The following is a 22,045-nucleotide window of genomic DNA, read 5'->3' as shown; positions in this document are numbered from 1 at the left end:
GGCAGGGGGAGGAGCCGCGTCCGCCGGGCGGGCTGGGCTCCTCCCTCCTCCCCCCCCCCCCCCCCCCCCCCTCCTCCTCCTCCTCCTCCTATTCCTCCTATTCCTCCTCCTATTCCTCCTCCTCCTCGCCGCCGTCTTCTTCTTCCCCCTCCCCACTTACCCTCCTCCAGCGCTTTCCCGCCGCCCGCCTTCCACGCACGGCGGGTCCCGCCTCGCGCCGCTGCCGACACGGCCGCCGCTGCCGCTGCGGGAACAAAGGAGCGAAGCGGCGGCGGCGCGGCCGCCAGCCCGGCGCCCCCCGCAACCTCCGCTCTCCCCGCAGCCGCCCGGAGCTATCCGCGGCGCGTTCTCCAGCACCCGCCGCGGGGTTTGTGGCCCCCGCCGGGAACAGGTGGGTGAGGGATGGCAGGCTGGGCTGGGCTCCGCGGGGCCTTCACCGTGACGGCGTGTGCCCGGGCCTCCTCTTCGGCGGCTTCGTTCCGTTCGGTCCCCACTGCGGCCGGTGCGGGGCAACGCAGGTGGCGAAACAATGAGGTTCCTGTGGCTGGCGGCGGCGTGGGGCCTGCCGGCGGCGAGGCCGAGCGTGACTCAGGCGCTTGCGAGCAGCGGCCCGGCCGGACATCCCCCCCCCGGTGCCACCGCTCCTCAGCCCGGCAGCCTCGCGAATCTTTTGTGTCCGGGTGTCGAAGGAGGTCGAGGGGGTGGGGGACGCAGTTAAGACGCGCGGCACTGCGGGCGCTTGGCAGGGGCCCCCCCTTTGTCTGAGTCAGCCGCCGGACTACACCCGCCTGGGGAGCGCCCAGTGCTGGTTCGGGTCCCCCGTAGCGACACTGGGCTCTGCCTCGCCCGAGCGCGGCCGTGAGCGGCGAGTGACCCCCGTAGGTGTTGTGCATTCTCCTTTTGTTTTGTTCCTGTGCTTCTCGCGTTTGATCGTGATCCTTTTTCAGGAGGAGGATGTTGAGGCAATTGGGTATTCAGGTCAGTGGGCCCGTTGCTAACGCAGTGCCCGGGTTTTGGGGCTGGTTTCCGCACGCGTCGGGGCCCTCGTTTTTGTCGTTAGCCGCCAGTGTGGCATCGCCTGCTGGGACGGAGGAGGCACGGCCATGGCCTCGGCGCCCAGGGGTGACTGAGGTGCGCGGCCGGCGTCGCTAACGGGATTTTACGCGCCCCTTTCCGCGAGCTGGGCTGGTGACTGCGAGGGTGCTGGTGGAAGGAGACCTTTTTCAATTATCTTTTTCCCTCCTCTCGAAGAGGAGCGGTTGGGTGTAACCCCACCCGCCCGGGGTTGCGGGGCGCATTTGTGGAGCGATGGTTGCCCCAGGGCCCCGATCGCGGAAGGCGGCGGGCTGGTGATGCCGCATTTTCTGGGCTGCAGGTCGGCACCCGCTCTCCCCGCTCCCGCCTGGAAGGCAGTCGGATTTCGCCGGCGCCTCCTCCCGCCGGAGCCGGCGGCCTGCGGGAGATATAAATAGGGACTGACTTCAGCGGGCGGCGGGGGCGGCCGGGCTCCCCGGCCCTGTCACGCCGCCGCCTGACAGGCGGAAGCGCCGGCGCTCGTCAGCCCATGTGACCGACCCACCGCGGCGGCAGCGGCACCGCCGAGCGGGCAGCCCGGGGCTCCTCTGCCGCCCGTGCGCCCGGCGCAGAGCTGCGGTAAGGGGTTCCCACTGTCGGCAGGAGCCCTAGAAGGGAACGGGGGTGAAACCCGGGCCACCTCCCGGACACTGGAAAAGCACGGCTTGTTCAGCGATGGGTAGGAACGACTTGATCGTTCCGTTAGGGGCATGCATTTCAAGTAGTGGAAGACTGTGCAGACCAAAGGAGCTGCTGATTGTCTAGTTTGTATTAGGATGTTAGAGTTGGCTCCTAAAGCAACGTTTAGTAAGTGGTGAAATTTGTTTTAGCACACTAACTTGAAAGTTAAGCAGGTCACTTGATGTTGGCAGCGTGTTTGATAGCATGTTGGTCTTAGCTGGTTAGTAATAAAAAGGGCAGAAGTAGTCTTTTTTTGTATTATCTAGACATTGGTCTACAATACAGATAAGAAGATTTTTTTTAGATTTTTTCTAGGTGGGTCAGGCTTTTTTTCTAGCTCCCTTGACTGGTGTGTTTGGCTGTTAAATTGTATCAGAGTAAGTGTGAAGCTGTGTTGTAGCCAGAAAGGACGCTATTTATACCTGGAAGGTGTTACAAAGCTATAAATAGTACAGCTATTTATACCTGGAAAATTGGGTCCTGTGACCACCAGCAGGCAAGATGAATTTTGCTTGTTTACTTTCTCCTAGTTTTGGTTTACTGTGATCCCAGGAGTTTAGTTTAGCTAAAGGCACAGTTGCAGTTGTAGTGCTAGAGAAACATAAGTTTACTACTTGCAGTGTGGGCTCTCTTAATTAGAGGTATTTTTCTATATGCTGTAATGAATTCACTTTTGGCATTTTTGACTTCTGGCAAGTGTCAGCTGTCAAATATCTCTTACTGTGACAGTTTCTGAGTAGGAAAACAGCAATCTAAAGTTTATACTAAAATGTCTTCAGATGCCATATGAACAGCTTCTACTAAATTTGAATTTTAGTGCAATATTATTACGTGTCCTCAATTTGTAGCAAATGCATGATTGCTGTGTTCCAGTTTTATTGCCCTTGGGAATCAAGGATTTGGCTGCTGTGCAGTTTTCTACTAACCTTGCTTTGCAGAGGTTAACAGGCAGTGAAGGTGAAAACCTTACGTCCAACATGCGGTTTGTTGCAAAAGTTAGCAGTGACTGCCTCTGGGAGGCTTAGAAGTCTTTATACAACTTGATTAGAGAAGGGTTTTTGTCTTTTGTAAATTTGTAAGCTATGTAATAGAACATACTCAACAGTTTGGAGTTGTTAGTGTTATTTTCCCTTGGAAGAGTACTGTGAGAGTAAGTACTGCTGATAGTGGAATTAGCTTCAAAATTATATGAAATTGGCACTAAAAAAGCAGGGCTCTTCTGCTGGAGTCTCTTGACTCTGCTGGAGTAAAGGAAAAATAAGCTATATTATTTGCCAGAACTGCTTTGTGGGTCTTACTTATTCTGCATATCCCTGTTAGTGCTCAGAGGTTGGTATATAAGGAGGTTTTTTTGGCTGTCGAATTAAATTAACCTGTACATGCAGCTCAGTGCCCAGTGTATTATTTCTCAGTATATTATTTCAAGTATATTATTTCTCAGTATTAGTGTGATGATACTTTTTCTTGTCTTAAAAGTTCATAATGATGTTGCTTAGCAATAAATTGCAGTCTTGAACAGTATATTAACATTCATATAACCCTCTTTAAGAATGATATCACTTGGTAGGGCAGGGTGAGCAGACATTCTTACAATTCTTTTAATTCTTAATACTTTTAACCCTGTAATTGATTTTGGTGGCATGCCAGCTCCTAATGCAGTTTTTGGTTTTATTTACAGCATCGAGATGACTCAGGAGACAAACCAGACCCCAGGGCCTATGCTGTGTAGTACAGGATGTGGATTTTATGGAAATCCTAGGACAAATGGGATGTGTTCTGTTTGCTACAAAGAACATCTTCAGCGACAGCAGAATAGTGGTAGAATCAGCCCAATGGGTAAGGGTGTGGGGAGTTGTTGGGGGCTTCTTTATTTCTTTTAAATTAAAATGTACAGAGGATTACAAGGAATACTAGAACATTTTTTTAGGAGGACTTTTGAAAGCTGAACTGAAAGAATGAATATTCAATACTACTTTAAAGCACAGTAAAGATAAAAATACATTTCTGTGTAATGTGTTCTGGTTTGCTTGGCATTCAACCATAACTTGCTTTCCCACTTAGCCTCTTCTGTTAGCATTTTCTTACGCCATCTGTATTTTGGTTAAGTAAAAAGTGTCTTTAAGTAAAAAGTAATAAGCAGTAGCAGTGAAGATTGTATGCAGACAGTTCATAGCTGTATAGGAGACTATTTGATTAATGTGTTTTCTGCAATTTGTTCATAACTTGTCAAATTCTTGTTACATAGGAACAACCAATGGTTCAAACAGTCCTACCTCAGAATCTTCATCTGCACAGAGACCAGACACTAGCTTAAACAACTGTGAAGGTGCTGCTGGCAGCACATCTGAAAAAACAAGGTAAAATTAAGGTTGTACTGTGAGGGTTGAATGAGCTGTGAGTGTGCAGGAACAGCCTGCAGCAACCCTCCACTGTTGCAGTGAGTGTCTGCAGAGGAAAAAGGACCGGTGACCTGACAGGGCTCTATGAATCCATGTAAATTGAAAAATCATTCAAATATTTGGTGTTGTAGAGCTGCAGTAAAAAGAATGGGTTTTATCTACAGAAATAATTTGTTACAGGCTCACCTGTTTTCTTCTAGGGAAACCAAAACAGAGTAAAGAAGTGTGTTTTGAAGATAGTAGAAGCATAGGTCTGGAAAACGTATCAGTAGTAACTGCACCAATAGTTCATTAATGGGTCTGGACAGTTAAAGCTTTTATTAGGAATGTAAAACTGATGTAAATTATGTGTTCCGCTGTGCTTAAACAGAAATGTGCCTGTTGCCGCTTTGCCTGTAACGCAGCAAATGACAGAAATGAGCATTTCAAGAGAAGATGACTTAACACCGAAAACAGAGACTGAGCCAGGTATGTTCTCAGAGTGACACTGGGCACAACCAGTGACTTAATATGGGTGGAGGGTTTGTTTACTTTCTGAGTAGCCATCTCCTGTTGCGATGGTCTTGAGAAATGTGTTTAGGATGCTTTTGAGTCTTGTCTCCTCAGAATCAAGAAAAAGGACTAGTTCCAGAACAGCCTTAAAAATATATGTTAATTGTTAGTAAAAAAATTGACACTTACCAGGGTGTTTTTAGATCCCGAACATTGGTTTTTGGAAGTGAGGTACTCTAAAATTCCATTAGGTTAAGGTGTTCGGTTTTGAAGTCAAACTGTTGGGATTCCAGCTGACTCATGGCAGGCAAAATGGCTTGTATTTGGAGAAGGGTGCTTAATAAATTCCATTCAACAGAGGAGGCTTTGGGGGAAGGGACAATATGAGGTTTAAAAACATTAACAGAAGTTGCTTAGGGTTCTTGAACTAATTGAGTAATCAGTAGATATAACCAATGCATTGTTTCAGGGACACAGGATAGTTGCAGCTTTAATTGCTGTGCATGAATTGTCTGTTTAACTGTTTATTCTCTTGCTGTTAGATAATTGCAGCTGGAGTAGTAAAACGTCAACGTGTAAACCATTTCTTGGAGTGAGGCAGAGAGAGAGGGGCAGCTTGCTTAACCTAACCAGTGAACAATTGAATTCATACCAGTTTGTTCAAATGGATATTGTAACACACTTGTTTTGTACTTTAGCAAATCCAGACTTTTTTATTTAATTTACCGGTTCTAAAACAGTTTTAAAAACTGAAAGCTGATGTATAGTAGGAAGTGTATTCACTCAAGCTGAAGATAAAATCCATTTTTCAGTTTTGAAGTCAATGAGATGAAAATGGCAGCAGATGCTACTCAGCACTGTATCAAAGTGATTCTTACCTAGTTATATCTTTGCCAACACGGGCTGATTGGCCTCTTGGTGTTTAATTGCTCGGTATTTGCACAGGGGGTTTTACCATTTTCATAAGTCATGCTAAGTCAAGGTTCTGTGACACGGACTAAAGTACAGTTATACAATATATTGCATTTTTCATTATGTATAGACTGAGAGGGAATTTTTGCAATTACTAAATTTCTTTAACTGATGTCATCTGAAGAGGCTTTCATTATGTGACTGAAAAGTAATTTAGACTTTGCTACAATATTCACTAACCCATTGTGCCATGTTATGAAATCCCACTGGAATGTGTCAAGAAGGAAATAGGAATACATAAAATGGTAGTAGTGAGGAAGTAATAGGTGATTTTACTTTTCTTAGAACTGTTGTCATTTTGCCAGCTGCAATGAATAGTTACTTTTGATATATAGCCTGTTTTTCAGGTCAGCTGTATGTTAGGTCACACAGCTCACTATTGATTAGAATGGGGGGAAAAAATCCAAAGCAGCTCAAAGACACGAATTGTAGTAAATTATCTCAGAGGTTAAAACCAGTAAAAGCTGTCACAGGCTTGTGTAGAGATGATTGGAAAAACTACCCGGAAAATTAAATGCCTCTGGAAAAAACTTGAAGAACTAAGCTACCTCCTGAGAGACCATACCTGTAAATTTGTGAGGCAGCCTCAGCTGCTCTAATGCCCAAGCTCTCTTTTAAGTATTATTGCTTGGCACAGATCCTGGACAGCATAAGATAATGTCCTTATATACTATTCTTAGAGTTTGTTGGACATCTTAAATTAACAGGTGTTGGCTATATTCAGTGGTACATTACTCTGTGTCTTGCAGGCAAGAGAAGCTGGCCTAGACTTTTTATAAAAAAACTTCCTGGTGGGTCTGGACTAGACAGATTTTTTTATCTTCCTTTTTTCCAGTAGCATCCATTATGTGTTGGTCTCTAAAGGACAAACTGGAACAATGGTAAATAATCACCTAATAGCAACAAAAGTTAATACATACTTTGAGGTGTGATTCTCTAAGATAATGCAGTCATGGAGTTAGTGAAACAGTGTAGCTGTAAGCATAGCCTGACGCTAGGGACAATTTCATAACCAGATAATAGACCATGAACTGTATCTTCAACAGTATGAAGTCACATGCTCTTCTGCCAGATGTTCATTGGCAAAAGAAATTTTGTATGTTTCCCTTACAAGTTAGAAAGTTTAAAAGAAGGATTACATCTGGTAAACTAATTTTTTTTTTGTAGTCTATAGCATAAAATTATATTTGTTTGCTTTTGGAATTAAAACAACTGACTAGAAGGTAGAGGAGTTGAGAAAAAAATTAAACAATTAAGTTTGACGAGCTTGTTTTTCTTGATTTTTTTGGGGGGTTTTGGGTTTTTTCTTCTTGGTGCAGGTTGAGGTTACAACCTAGATGCACCTTCAGAACAAACCTGGTGCTAAGACAATTAATTGTATCTTAACATTTGAAGAAAGGCATGGTGGATGTAACTCGGTAACTCGCATTGTTGTTTTCTTGTAACTTGTTGTAGTGGGCTGATTCTGACTGAATGCCAGGCACCCACCAAAGCATCTCTCTCACTCCCCTCCACAGCTGGACAGGGGAGAGAAAATAAAATGAGGGGTTCATGGGTTGAGATAAGGATGGGGAGAGATCACTCACCAAATACCATCACAGGCAAAACAGATTTGAATTAGAGATATGGAGTTTATTATTAACAAAATCACAGCAGAATAATGAGAAGTAAAAACAGATCTTAAAAAAAACCTTCCCCTTGTGCCTCCCTCCTTCCCAGCTCTACTTCTTCCCCAGTAGCTCCCAGGGAGATGGGGAATGGGGGTTAGGTCAGTTCATGATACATTTCTGCTGCTACTCAGGGAGAGGAGTCTTTACCCTGCTCTAGAGTGGGGTCCCTCCCATGGGAGATTGTTCCCCATGAACTTCTCCAGCATGAGCCCATCTTACAAGCACCAGTTTTCCATGAATCCTGCATGGGTCACTCTTCATGGGGTGCAGTGCTTCAAGGGCAGGCTGCTCCAGCATGGGTCCCCCACAGGGGGACCTTTATGTCCTCAAATTCATAAATGGGTGCTATTTAAAAAAATACATTTTATAGGATTTTGATAAGTTTTTACACATTTTAAGGACTGAAGACAGACTATACCCAAAGTATTCTAGAAATATGATTCATAGTTCCTTTTTTTGCCCTGCTAAGTTGCAGGAATTAAATGCAAAACTTAGTGAACTTCTTTCTTTTCTATGTGTTACGCTATTAAAGCAGTATATCCACCAAGTGGGTGAAGCATGGTGGACTCTTTTCTGTTTGGTTTATTATTATTTTAGCAGATATTCAAGTGGAAATAAAAGATGTGTAAAAGAGATAGAGTTGGGTTAATAGTAACCACTTGTCGTGGGTTGACCTGAGCCAGATGCCAGGCACCCACCAAAGCTGCTCACTCACTCCCCTCTGCAGCTGGACAGAGGAGAGAAAATTTAACTAAGGGTTAATGGGTTGAGAGAAGGACTGGGAGAGATCCCTCGTCAAATACCATCATGGGCAAAGCAGGTTGTAATTAGAGATAAGGAATTGATTTATTACGCTAACAAATTCAGAACAGGATAATGAGAAGTAAAAACAGACCTTAAAATCACTTTCCCCCCCACTCCTCCCTCCTTCCAGCTCTACCTCCTGCCCCATAGTCAGGGAATGGGGGTTGTGGTCAGTTCGTCACTTCAGGCTCCTCCTGCTCAGAGGGAGAAGTTGTTCCCTTGCTGCATCATGGGGTCCCTCCTACTGAAGAGAGTTCTCCATGAACTTCTCCAACATGAGTCTATTTCACGAGCAGCAGCTCCCCGAGAACTGCTGCAATGTGAGTCCATCCCACAGGCAACAGTCCCCCTCAAACTGCTGCAATATGGGTTGCTCTTCCAGAGGTGCAGTCCTTCAGGGACAGGCTACTCCAGCCTGGGAGCGCCCATGGAGAGTGGCCCATGACCATCATTTCTGATTGGCCCAGCCTTGGCCAGTGACACAACTGTCTTGGAGCCAGCTGGCATTGGCTGCAGCATAAGGACTGTATTGTTTCTAGTACTTCTACTACTACTACTATGTTTCAGCTCCAGAACTGTGGAAATGCATCTAATGTCTTTTGGATGACTTCTGAGTTTACCTTCTATCTCTCTTGTTTTGTTTTTTCCATTTCTTCAATGGTGGGAGCTGGCAGTTAGCTTCATCAAGTCACAGTCCTTAAATCAATCTTTTTTCCTGTGCTTTCAAGAATTTGTGCCCGTTATCCTTGAAGTTTAAGGTGTTTAGATCTTATTTTGGTGAATTTTTCTTTAGTCAGAGAAGCTTCTAAAAACTTTATTCTTTTACTTTTATATCCCTTTTTGGTTACTTTTGATATGGGGAATGTTAGAAAATAGCACTGATTCATTTTCAGCATGTTTTTTTCAACCAAAACATCATATTCATTCCTTTCCAGTGTGAAATCTCTGTAATACTGATAATACACATGCTTTTTTTGAAGCAGCCATACTGTTTTGTATAAGAAAAACTACTGACAGCTTTAAACATTCTTTTCTTAGAGTGGTTTTCAATTTTGAGTGGCAGTCCCATGTAGTCACTGTGATTTAGTAATTTGGGGTCTGAGAAGAACTTTATTCCCCAGTTTGTAGAACCTTTCTGCATATAGGTTGAGTAGCTATTTTACTTCGTCATGTGGCTAACTGTTTCCATCAGTGGCCTTCCTGCTCCTCATGGATCTTATCTTTAGGCTACATTTGAAGGAAATTTTCCCAAATTCATGATGAAGTGCCTGTATTTGTGTGGAGTTTTTCAGGCACCCACCTCCAGTACTTCAATTATGTTAGTGTTTATCATTAATTTGCTAGGATAATAGTTGTCCTTGGGCATGATGGGAATGCATCTTATAGTGCCTACAGGCAATCATTTAAGGCCAAAATACTAGTTAATAAAAGCCTACCCAGTTCTGAAAATCAGTTGTGCCTAAAGTTTTTGGCATTGTAGTAGGAGAACTGATCTGGTAAAATTCAAGCGAAGTAAATCTTTGCAGATCTTGAGCCAGAGACAGGAAGGGACATGACCAAGGTGATGGAGAGGGCTACATAGAGCCATGGAACCGTTTGCAGGGGGAAAGGGCTTTATACATCATCTCATTCCAACCCCTGTGTTCCTGTGCATCACTACTCATGGAGTAAGGAATTTCTGCCTAATATCTAATATAATTCTCTCTTGTAATTCAGAAATGTTTCTCCTGGTCCCATCACTCTCTGCCCATGCATAAATCTATCCTTGTTTTGTAAACTCTCTAAGCTTGGAAGGCTTCAATGAGGTTCCCAGAGCCTTGTCATCTCCATGCTGAGCAACCCCATCTCAGCCTGTCTTCGTAGGAGAGGTGCTTCAGCCCCCTGAGCATCTTTGTGTTCCTCCTCTGGTGTTTACCTGACAGATTCACTCTTTCCTGTGCTGAAGACCCCAGAGCTGGATTCAGCACTCCAGGTGGGGTCTGGCAGGAGTAGAGTAGAGGACAGAATCCCCTCCCTTGATGTGCTGACTCCTATTTGGATGCAGTTGGCTTTCTGGGCTGCCAGCACACACTCCTAGCTCATGTCCAGTTTTTCATCCAGAAGAATCCACAAGTCCTTCTCTGTAGAGGGATCTCAATGAGCCACACTGTGTGTCCTCATGTCTGGGGTTACTCCAACCCAGGTGCAGCACCTTGCACTTGGACTTGTTGAATTGCTTGAGTTCTCACGAGCCCATTTCTCAAGTTTGTCCAGCTCTCCCTGTCTGGCATCCCCTCCTTCATGCTGAAGGTGCACTTAATCCCACTGTCTGTGTAACTGATGGAGATATTCAAGAGCAGGGGTCCTAAGACAGAGCCTTGAGGGACACCACTCATGAGCAGTCTGCACCTGGACATAGAGCCATTGACCACACCTCTCTGGCTGCGTCCATCCAGTAAATTCCACATCCACCACATAGTCCATCCTTAAAATCCATGTTTCTCCAGTTTGGAGATCAGGATGAGAATGTGCATGCATGCCAGTAGGAGCTCTTTTGCAGTGGTGAGGTGTTTTAGTGGTGACAAATTTGCTTCATCTGAACACTGTTACTGAGGAACCAGGTCTACAGGTACCAGTAACCACTATTTTCCAGCTGTCAGCATTTTTTCAGCTACCTGTTCTGTGGTGATACAGAAATCACTTTAGAGCACTTTGATTAACACTGTGTGATTTCTGACATGAATTTAATTGGATATCTTGAGGACTGGAATTGTACAAATTGCCCAGTTGGATTTGTCCTTTGTGTTAAAGGAAGCCTTTTGTGACAAGCAATTGTAAGAACAGTATTTTGATTTACATGAGCTCCTGATGTCATGTCAGAAAAACTACAATTTTCAATATTTTTCATCTACAGGTTGAAGAAAAAGGAGTTTTGTTCTGCGCTTTAGGGGGCAGGATAGGCAGCTTTTTCTTCTGTCCTAGCCATCACTCAGAAGCACATTTATGAACATTTAACATCATAAAAACAAATCAGACTTAAATCTGCTGGCATAAAATAATAGGAGAATCCTTTGTTCATGGAGAGTAATAAATGGAACGTTTTAGTTTGGATTTAGGGAACTTTGTTCCCTCTTGTCTTGGTACCTTCTAGTGACCATTACTGCATGTTGTGTACTGCTTTTCCTCCTTGGAAGATGTTTTAGTTATGGAGGAAGGATCCAGTTCAGCAGCCCTTTCAGGAAATGTGCTGCTGCAGTTTCTTAGGATCACTTTCATCACTGTACAGGTTGTGGGCTGCCATTGTTGCAGTTTCTTGATGCAAAGATGAAAGTATACCTGTAGTAATTGGTAACATTTGCCCTAGATGCATTTGTTCTCAGAGGCTTTGTTTTGTGGTAGGGTGCTCTACGATGCTGTCTCTTGGCCTTGGTAATTCCTGGGGAGTTGCTGTTCTCATTTTTGCTTCCTTGTTGATACATGTTAGGCAGTGATATAAATGGTTCTCTTCTCATTTCCGTTTTCTCTTAATGTATGTTGTGAGTGACTTTATGTCACTGTTGATTTGCCCCCCTCTGCATTTTCTTTTGCATGTGACTGAAACAGCATGCATGCTCCCAGGGCTCAGTTTTTAAGTTGGTTCTGATGTAGATGAAGTTTCCCATAGCTAACTACACACCAAATTGCAATGTGCCTGTTTCTGGTTCCTCTTACTTATCTGTCTTGGCTTACAATTAGCATTTCATTTTGAAACCAACTAGCAATATAACAAATCTTTAAAAAGGCATGTGGCCATGCTTTTGGGGAGTTGTTTTGTCTTTTTATTTTTTTTAAGGCCATAGTTAAAGGCTGTTAGCCAAGGCGTGTAACATTCAACAGGTACACTCAGTTTGTGATACTGCTGGTTGTTAAGCCAGTTTTTAGTCACAGACTCTTAAGTAGACAAACTGGTACTGAACACTAATTTTCTTAAGATTTAAAGACAAGTTCTGAGTGTCATATTTGTTCATCTAGAAAATCTTTATCAAAAAAATTTGTTTTCACGAAAGAAAATATATAAAAAATCTGTGATGTGACAAAAAACCCAGGTTGTAAATGACCTTGGTTGTTCATTGGGGCTGTTGCTATAATGTAGAAGTACAAGAAAATACTAGCAACCATTTGTTTTACTGCATGAAATTTTTTGGTGATGAGCACTGAAGGTTCCTTGTTACTTCTGAGCATTTGTTGCTTATAAATCTTGTTTAGATTATGATGTCTCACCTGAGGCCTTTCTTGTTGTAAGGTGAACTGTGAAGTTTTCTGGGTGTTTTTAGAATACCTTTGAGTGTCAGTGCAAACACAGTTTTGAAAAACAAGTACTGATTCAAAAGAATCACAACTAACAAACCATATTTGTATGAAGTTGATTGCAAATAAGTCCTTGAGGCTTATATACTCCATTTATTCTGAAATGCATTCTGTAGTTATTGACATTATGATAAATGTTATCATATTCTGGGAGTGTTCAGCAAACTTGTGCCAAGAACAGGTATTACAGTGGTGTACAAGTGCATCTCTCAGCTTTCCTTAGTTCCAGTTTTGGATATGAAGAGGATATCAATTTAGAAAACTAAATTTCAGGGAGGGAACCTTTTTTTTTCAATAAAATAGCTGTGTCTAAAGATGTTCTAAAGATGTCTAAAGAGGCAATTGAGAAAGTATTTATTTTGACTGTACCTACTTGAACACTAAAACTGAATAAACTACAAAAAATACAGATATGCAATGCAAATCTGCACTTTGTTATTTAAATGAGGGCTTTTTTGAACTGTGTGTTTTATAGCTGTGTTCTGGATCTGTCACAGAATTAGCAGCTTCCTAGCTGCTGTCTCAGTGAACTGCTTTAGATAAAGTCAAAAAAAGCAAATTTCACCCATATTTCCTTTGCTTGCTTTAACAGTTGTTACTCAACCAAGCCCATCAGTTTCTCAGCCTGGTACTTCAGAGAGTGAAGAGAGAGGTGCTGAACTGCCGAAACCAAAGAAGAACAGATGTTTCATGTGCAGGAAGAAGGTTGGCCTTACAGGTATGAGAACACTGACAATTTTAAACAAATTTGCATGATTAGTTACCTCTTGCTAGATAAAACTTGATAAAATATGTGTTCTATTAACCTTATAAGCTTCTTCAGAATTCAAACAACTTAGTACAACCATTTATTTTTATGTCATAGTAGACAAACATATCCTCTTTGTAGTGACTGCACCCTTAATTAATACCTTAATTAAAAACTAATCTTCCTAGTAATGTTGCTTCTTTTTCTGTGTACAGGATTTGACTGCCGATGTGGAAACCTGTTTTGTGGACTTCACCGTTACTCTGACAAGCATAACTGCCCATATGATTACAAAGCAGAAGCTGCAGCAAAAATCAGAAAAGAGAATCCAGTTGTGGTGGCTGAAAAAATTCAGAGAATATAAATTAATGTGCTTATGAAAAGACTGACTTTTTGTGGGGCTTTTTTTTCAATACATCCTAAAAAACATGAAAAGAGCAGGTGCATGGTCATTTTCCTTTGTTTTCCAAAGTTTTACTTCTAGTCCTGTCTGTCTAAATGATATTTCAAATGTTCAGGTGTTTGTTACAGGCAGAATTGGATAGATACAGCCCTTGAAAATATATATGCCCTCCCCAGAATAGATGGATGATCAGAAACCTGCACAGGAATACACATGCACAGAGGACAGACTCTAGTTCACATGTGCCAAACAGATGTATGCAATCTGCATGTGTGCAGCAGCTCTGCCTTTTGAGATGTGCGTGAGGTATTTAATGTTCGGCTAATGTTATATGCCTGTTTTGGAGAAGGATACATCAAAACAGTTGGCAGTCTACTTCTATCATTTAAAATCTCATTCTACGTTTTAGTTGCCACACTTCATTTTAGTTTTCCAGCAGAATGTGAGCTGTGTAGAGGGGTCCACCATCCTAGTAAGATGAGTTTCAATGCCATATTTAAGTCACTTAACAACTGCACTGAGAAAAATGGAAAAAATCAGATGCACTTGAGAAGGAAATTGTCTTGGAAAAGATTATATGAACTTTAGAATCTTGAAAAAAAAGTTCCCAAAGGAAATGTCCTGTTAGGAGCTTATGAACTGGCCTGCAACAGAGTTGTCTGCTTTTCCTTGCATAGCTAAAAATGTTGTGTAGCACAATATTGTAAGATTGGTTTTCAAAAAACAGTTACAAATGTTTCTAGACATACCACAGAATCTCTATCAAGCAACACAGATCTAAATAAGTTGCTGAAGTATTAGAGCAGTTTATTATTCATGTACTACTTATGTTCTGTGTGTTCCAAGTTCAGAAGAATATTAGGAATTAATTTTTCTAGTTTTAAATGTAACAGTTGCACCGTTCTGCATGGAAAACCATACCTAACATGGCTGCTGTAGACTTAAATGGTAGCTGGAACAACTCTTGGAGGGCTGCTTTATCATTTTTAATTGTACTTGGGTATAGGACTGTAGTGTTCTTGGGTGTATTGCATGGGCTGCGTTATTTACGGCATTGTACAATAACAACTCTAGAAAAGGCAGTATTCTTCACTGATGCTTGTCTGGTAATATATATCACTTCTGTGTTATAATGGAAGGGGGTTTTGTGATGTATGAAACTTGTGTTTTTTATATAAACAAATACGGTTTAGACTAGTGTTGTGGTAATGCCTGTTCTCATCTGTAAATAGTTACATATGTACACAAGGCACTACTCCTGACATGATTTTTGTTGCCAGTGTTCAGTCTTGGTTTTTACTTCACTATTAAAAGCATCAGGTTTCGCTTCTAACTTTGTACTTCTGAGTTATTAGATATGCAAACATGTACAGATAGTTCATATTTATGTATTGCACATAAGCTACCCCGCATCTATGCTATATTGTATTATGTAAATAATAAAAATAATGTACAGAAGGAAATACTTCCTTTTATGGTAGTTCATTGGTTTTAGTTCTTGCTGTAATGAGAATGTGACCTTGCAGATGCTCAAGTGCAAAGTTTAATACAAGTTCTTACAGATGTTGTCGTATACTTGAGCTTGCCTATGTCCTTCTTTGGATATACCAACTTCTCTTGAGACAACTTGCATGAGCAACTGCAATACAGGTAACTACTTGATGACCTGACGAAAATGCCAGCAAACAACAATGTGCTTTAAAGGGAGCAAAGGAAAATATTAGCAATAAACTTCAAACTTATTTTCAGTGGATCTGTCGTGATTGAGCCAGTACACTGACTAAACTATTCTGTTTACACCTTAACCAGCAGACCTGGGCAGTTACTACTGTCAGTGACAGCAACCAAATACAGGTGTTAAATATGCCTGGTTTATGCATTCCAGTGGGAAGGAAAAGGACACAGTACAGAGCACATGTTGCCATGGAGGAAGACATCTTTAATACCGGATAATCCATAAAAATTGCTTATATCAGAAATGGATAAAATGTATCCCACCAGTCAGCTGATAGTCATCGTGATAAGTTAATACTCCAGCCACTGTGTGTATACCTCCAATAAGGGAACACAGGCGTGCTCTGGGACTTCATTTTCCTGGATAAATTTTAGGACTTTATCATGGAACTGCTTTAAAGCACCAAAATTACAGTATTTCTACCTTTTGTATTAAAGTGATGTCAGTGGCTCCATAAGAATAAGATGCTGTTTGTCTTTTTTTTTTTTTTTTTGGAACCTGAGAATGCGCTGTAGCTGGATGTTTGAGGAACTGTCTGTCTGGTTTTGATACTGTCTTGGCTAGAGTGGCTTAAGACTGGTAGTAGTACTGATACTGTTAGTTAATGATTATGGTGGTCTCAGTCTGACTTTTTCTGTGCAAAGGTTGTACTTGTGAACATTGTTGAAATACTTGATCTTGGCACATCTGTACAGGAAAGTACGAAATGAAAAGTCCCTCTTTTTCCTCTGAAATTGTGAACTGTATTATGTAAATTACACTTAAGTGGGGTGTGAGCCTGTCCTCAAAGTTAAGTCTGCAAGCTGGCCAGAGCTTTGTTCTTTTAATAGTGTATGTAGTGTGTATAATCACTCCTGAGCTCTAGTTCTGTTACGATTCACTAAACAAAGGAGGGGAAGGTTGTTTGAAAAGAGCAAGTATTGGCAAAGTTATGTCTGGGGACACTGTTTAGACTTGCACTGGTACATCTTCCAAGAGAAAAACATAATTGCTTCACATATCACTCTTCCTCATTTAACATTTGCCTGTTAGACTGAGATCTTTTTAACTCATACATAAGCATAATGTTCTGGAAAGAGTCTCACTCTGTTTTAAACAACATTTCTAAATGATGGAGGCTTTTTTGATTAGGAAACAAAAAGGGTCATATAAACACATGAGTAAATGAAAACACCTAGGTCATGAAAAACTGCTTGATAATCTTCAATCTCTGAAATACTTGCCTAGCCTCAAGTGTTATGGCTGTGCACTATGTTCCACAGGATTCTGGGCAAACTTACTGATAGCTATTACTGTTAAACCTGAAATTTGAAGTAAGGATAGCCTTCCTGTGGTGGTTCCAGTGCTGATGAACTGCCAGATGCTTTGGCTGGTTGTTGGTTGTGATGTGTAAGGATGCCATGGGGTCAAGAAGCCCTGATGACTATCTTCATGATACTTAGCTGTTTGAAAGCATGCTACTGAAAGCATTGGTTACTCTCCTTTGGAAGATGATTATTCGCAAGTGTAATGTCCAGGGTGCTTGTATTTGTCACGGCTCCTAGTCACTAAAAGGGTACTTAAGGATTTGACTTGGGTCTGGTGTCTAATGAGTCAAAATGCATGTCATTTTTCCTGTGTTCCTAAGCTGCTCTACAGTATCATCTAATGCATTGCTTGAAGGAAGAAATACACAGCAAATAAGGAATTGGTTTGTTTCAGGTATCCAGTTGTATTAAGTAGCTATGATTCAGTCACAAATGTAACTTTGCTCTCTGTATAGATGTGTGATTCTTCTGCTTGTTCATTAGTTTCTGAGCTAGCGTTTTCTCATAAATTATGTATTACTGACTCTCTTGATCTTTTTCTGTAATTAAACACCCAGGATATTTGATCAACTACTTTCTGATTTAGGAGACACAAAGGGCTTTGGCAGTACACCTGAAAGTTCCTGGATGGTGTTGGAATTGACATAGGACACATGAATAGTTAGAAAACTTCAGCTGGAAGAATAGTGAGTGACTGTCAAAATACAGTGCAGGAACAAAGTTCTGTCTGTGAGTGTAGTGAGAGTTACCACCACAGAGAGAGTTTTAAATGCCATTTTGCAGAACTGAGTTATTGCTTAATCTACTGTAAACGCTTAGCAGAAAGTGCTTCAGCCTGTAAGCTGCCTATTTTAGAAGTAATTTAGTGATGACCAAAGAAACAGGGTTGAGTTTGGGGTTTTTTTCACCAAAGGAAGTACAGAGACCATTTCTGCTTGAAAGGTACATCAGCCTAGTAACACAGAACTGAAGACTGGATCATTCATGATATGAAGAACTGAGTTCTGTAGGATACAAATTAGCAGAATATCAGCAGTCTGTGATTTGATATAAATTAAACAAAAGTAGGGGTAAAGATGGGAGTACTGAAATAAATGCAAGAATCAACACCTACAATGGCAACCAAAGACACTGGCTTGACTGTTTTATTTGCATAGGTAAAACCTACTATTTAAAAAGAAGTTGATAATTGAAATTGCTAATGTCATAGCTTCCTGAAGAAGCTGTCTTGTACTTGCCTTTTATACTAGATGGTAAGATGCAGATGGCAAATTATTTTTTTTAATGCCAATTTCATTTCACGGTGTGTTTCTGTTGTAAGCTCATGGCCAGCATTGTAGCAGTGTTGGAAGTTAGGTTTCTCAGGTGAGTGTTACTTTGGCTCAAACTGCCTAAGTAAGATATCTGTGTTTTTATTAAACTCCCTTGTCGTGCTAGTTCTTTTCTTCCTGTATCTACAACCAGCCTTTATTTCCAAGCAGCAATAAGCCTGCTTATCACAATCTGGGTTTATTCACTATGGAGAGAAAACAAAAAATAAATGGGATAATTATATCTACTCTTGTACCCAAGTACAAGTAATGCAGGGTAGACTTGGAGTTGGACTTTGATAATCCTTGTGGGTCCCTTCCAACACAGAATATTCGGTGATTCCCTAATCATTGTGTGATGAGTCCTGGTCCAAGGCAGGTTAGGTCTCACTTAACTAACTTAGGCATCTGAGAGGGTTGCAGGGTGAAGTGCCTCCCTCTTTGTCAGCATTTTACAGGTTACTCATGACCTCTGTCAAGAGAAGGCACTTCCAGAACCCTCCTCCTCCTTTCAAGTTCCCATTGGGATGCCTGTAAATGCCACATTACTACCATTGCTCTGTGATTCTATTTTTGATCCATGCACAGGTGACAACATTTCTCAATTATCTTACTGTCACTGTGGATCAAGTTCTTTGTTTTGTTTGCTTTTTTAATGGTTATGCGTGTGTGGGGTTTTTTATAAAATGTAGAGGGGACTGTGTGTGCCACTTATCAGTGTAGTGAGATCTTCTCTATTGATAGACCAGAGGCTTGTTTGCTAAATGAACTACCAAGGCTGGCATGTTTCATGAAAAGTGTTGAAAACCAAGGAAAGAGTTAGAGACTGCATAGTAGCCAAATGTACTTGCCTAACTGGACTCAAGACACCTTAGCTGCCTACTAATCTGCTGTACAATGTGGCTGTGTCTTAACTGATTTTACCCTCCTCCATATCCAGCCATGCTCACCATGGTTTGGTTTGAGTAGGGAAAAATCAATACTTTTAAAATGCTTTGTTTGGGGATTTTACCAGGGGGTTGAGTTTATTTTTATAGGGCAGTGAGCACTATTGATGGGAAGTCACTTTTAGGCTTTTCCTGGTCCATGTGTTTCTAGATTCTTCCTATACCTCCTAGATGCTGCAATAATTAAATCAAAAAAAAAAAGATAAGCCATTATTCGGTATGGGGCCCTGCTCACTGCAGAACTCTTCTGTCAGCTTCATGTTTCCACTGCAATCATATCCCTCAGTCCCTTTATCCAGTGTCTGAAAGGTGTCATTAAATGCTAGCTGGGCCTATTTAGAGATGTGTATTTGGACTTATCTTTATTGGTTTGTTATCAGATTTCATTGATAGCAGTTTTGACAGGTAGTTAATGTATTTTGTTGTCTGAAAGCATTTGGTGGTGATGTTTGTTGACATTGTTGGCATAATCTTGTGAGAGGTGTTAGAAGCAGAAAGCATATGCTGAGCTCTTGCATGGCAAGCATGTAGGTGAAGAAATGCTACCTACAGCTCACATCTTTCACCTTTGGAGACCTACAATCCCTGTCTCTAATATTTTTGCCCGGTTAATGATTTTCCAATATAGCAGAAGAGAATGAGGTCCCACTGTAATCTTCACTTGGTAGTATCACTGAGATTGTAGCACAGATGTGAAGAAAAGAAAATCAATTTAATTCACTATTGCTCATTCTAGTTCATCGACTCTTTACCATAGTGCACATGTATATTGTTTAAAATCCACCCAACCTGTGTCATTTTCTGATGAGGGTTTTCCTTGAGTGAAAAACATTTTTAGATTTGATTGAAGTTTTCTTTAGTGGATCAGTGAGAAGTTGGGTACGTGATGACTGTACCCTGAGTTCCCAAGGGAGCCTGTGAAACAGTTTGTGTACAGGGCTATTTGACTTTGATAATGCTTCTGGGAGACCAGGTCAGATTAGGTTTAAACAGGATTAGGCTAAAATAGATTTTCCTTAGTTGTATTTTAAGTAGCATGGAATTTATGAGGGGAAAATAGATTTATGACCCTGGCAATATCTTGATTCCTCTCAGTCTGGTTTCAGTCTTCAGAGTGAGACTGAGATGGTTCCTTTGATTGCTGGACTGATATGATGGATAATACCCATACAGATTTGTGTATTTCAGCTAGAATTCCTGACTGACCCTGTATGACCAAAGTCTTGGATATTTTGTTGTCAATTCAGTCACCACAGCAGCTTGCAGGAAGTTCACTGATTGCTGGGTCTAGTGTGAGGATGATGCACAGGCAGGCAGGAGAGGTGAAACCACGACACACAGATTTGTACACGCTGCTGAGGAATTACGGTTTCAGTCTCAGTGCTGAAACAGTTTGGCTGGCAGCTTCAAGCATAGCAGTGATGCAAAGATTAGCATTTGCCATTGTGACTTCAATGTTTGCTGGCTGAGTGTGAGCCAGTCACCTGCCGGTTGCAGAAATAGCTTTACATTTAAGGTGATACTGTTGCTGATACAAGCTAGTAATTACATATCTGGACCTGCCAATAAATAAAGGTCCAACAGTAGTAGTTCACTGGCTCCTCAGAAACATTTTCTAAGCTAGAGTTTGAAAACTGTACTATGTTAGGGAGTGGCCTTGAGATTCAAGTTAATTTACTCATCATTTCACCTAAGCAGGGGTGGTTATGTTTGTCATCTGCTGAGGCTGAATCACAGTTCAGCACAGAGTCATTTCTCAGTGTTGGCCAGCCTTCAGTAAATAGAGGCATATAACACTCAGTCTACAAATAGCTGCTGGAGACCAAAGGTTATATCAGTGAATAGTAACACCAAGACTTTTACGGACTCTGCCTCTTCATTTCCCAGAGCCCTTCGTGCTGGTGGGTAAGGGTTGCTGTCCCCAGTGCACAGAGGGGAAGACAAAGCACGAAAAGGGTCAGTGAGGATACGGTCCTGCAGTTCTGGCTCCAGTCGTGCTGTATTACCAGACTGCTGCCACCAGTCACTTGGCTGTCCTAGAGCACTAGTTTTACCCTAACTTGTGCAATTGCTTCCTGATTTGCTTTTGGTCAAGTGATCCAAGTTTAAAAGCCACATTTTAAAGAGCAATGTCGCAGACCTCAGAGAGGGTGGGTGAGTTATGCTACCAGAAGCAGATGTACAACATCTAGGGATGCCCTAAATGCTGACTAAACCCATCTTTCAGCAAGAGGAGTGAAACATCTGAGTTCTACACTGCCCTTGGCCATGAAAAGTAGCAGTGCCAGGTTCTAGACCCAGCTCTCCTTGCTTCTTCAAGGGTCATTGTGGCATCCCTGCTTCCCCCAAGCTCCAGAGTGGTATAAGAGAGGGCCAGGGGAGGAACAGCAGCCCCTTGGCTGGGCACTACTCAAGACGCAGCTCCACCATATGACGTTGGTGGGCAAAACCAGATGAAGCCTAGAGTTGCCATTTCTATATTTACCTTACAGCAAATATTGCCCCAAAAGGTCTGTGAACTCCAGTATGCTTCTCTGGAGGCCAAAATCCATCCACCACCACACTTGGTCCTCACAAGGCTATTAAAATTCTTTGATTGCTGGCACTTCAGCTCAGGAAACAACAGTGTCACACCAACGCCAAACAAGAAAAGCACCAATAGGCAAGAATACCCATACACTTCTGCTGCCAGACCTCAGGAACACCCTCACTGTAACTTAACTCCTGCACAAGCTTTGGCTGGCCTTTTCTCTTTTATTTCATCCCCACTCATGATAGCACTTTTAACAGTCTGAAACAAACATGTCTGATTTTCTTAAAGCAGTTCACATAATTTGAAAAGCTGCTTTGTGTGTGTGTGTTTTTAACTGTGGTAAAAGGTTATGCCAAGAACGTATCTTTGCAGACCTTATTAGTGCTGAAGAAAGTAAGTTAATATATGCACACCCTCCAGTATAAGTAGTATGCTGGTTTGGGCTACAAATTGAGAAAAATTTTTTAAAAAGCTGAAGGCAAGAATGCCACTATGGACTGCAAGTCCTAAGCAGTCAGGGTAACTTCCACTTCTTTTTCTGCTAAATATGCCTCTTTTAGGGAATGTTTTACTAACATCGGTTAAGTTGTTAACTTATGTTTGTCTTTTTTTAACTAAACACAATTTTGTTAGGTGGAGTACAG

The 22,045-nt window shown here is 41.8% G+C and overlaps 1 protein-coding gene across 1 annotated transcript; it reads left to right on the top strand.

Moving 5' to 3' along the window:
- The first annotated feature begins 298 nt into the window (after positions 1–298).
- On the top strand, positions 299–15,317 carry ZFAND5 (zinc finger AN1-type containing 5). Its single transcript, XM_042012804.1, has 6 exons — positions 299–391; positions 3,434–3,591; positions 4,001–4,112; positions 4,525–4,622; positions 13,011–13,136; positions 13,382–15,317. The coding sequence occupies exons 2-6, from the start codon at positions 3,441–3,443 to the stop codon at positions 13,528–13,530; spliced, it is 636 nt and encodes a 211-aa protein (XP_041868738.1). The 5' UTR covers positions 299–391; positions 3,434–3,440; the 3' UTR covers positions 13,531–15,317.
- Positions 15,318–22,045: the final 6,728 nt, after the last annotated feature.

Source organism: Corvus kubaryi, unplaced genomic scaffold (assembly GCF_017639235.1).
Source record: "Corvus kubaryi isolate FWS band 111438036 unplaced genomic scaffold, C.kubaryi_AGA036_p1.0 split1-37296, whole genome shotgun sequence".
Classification (NCBI taxonomy): Eukaryota; Metazoa; Chordata; class Aves; order Passeriformes; family Corvidae; genus Corvus; species Corvus kubaryi.
The sequence above is the reverse complement of the archived record's forward strand: the minus strand, read 5'-3'. Positions and strand labels throughout refer to the sequence as shown.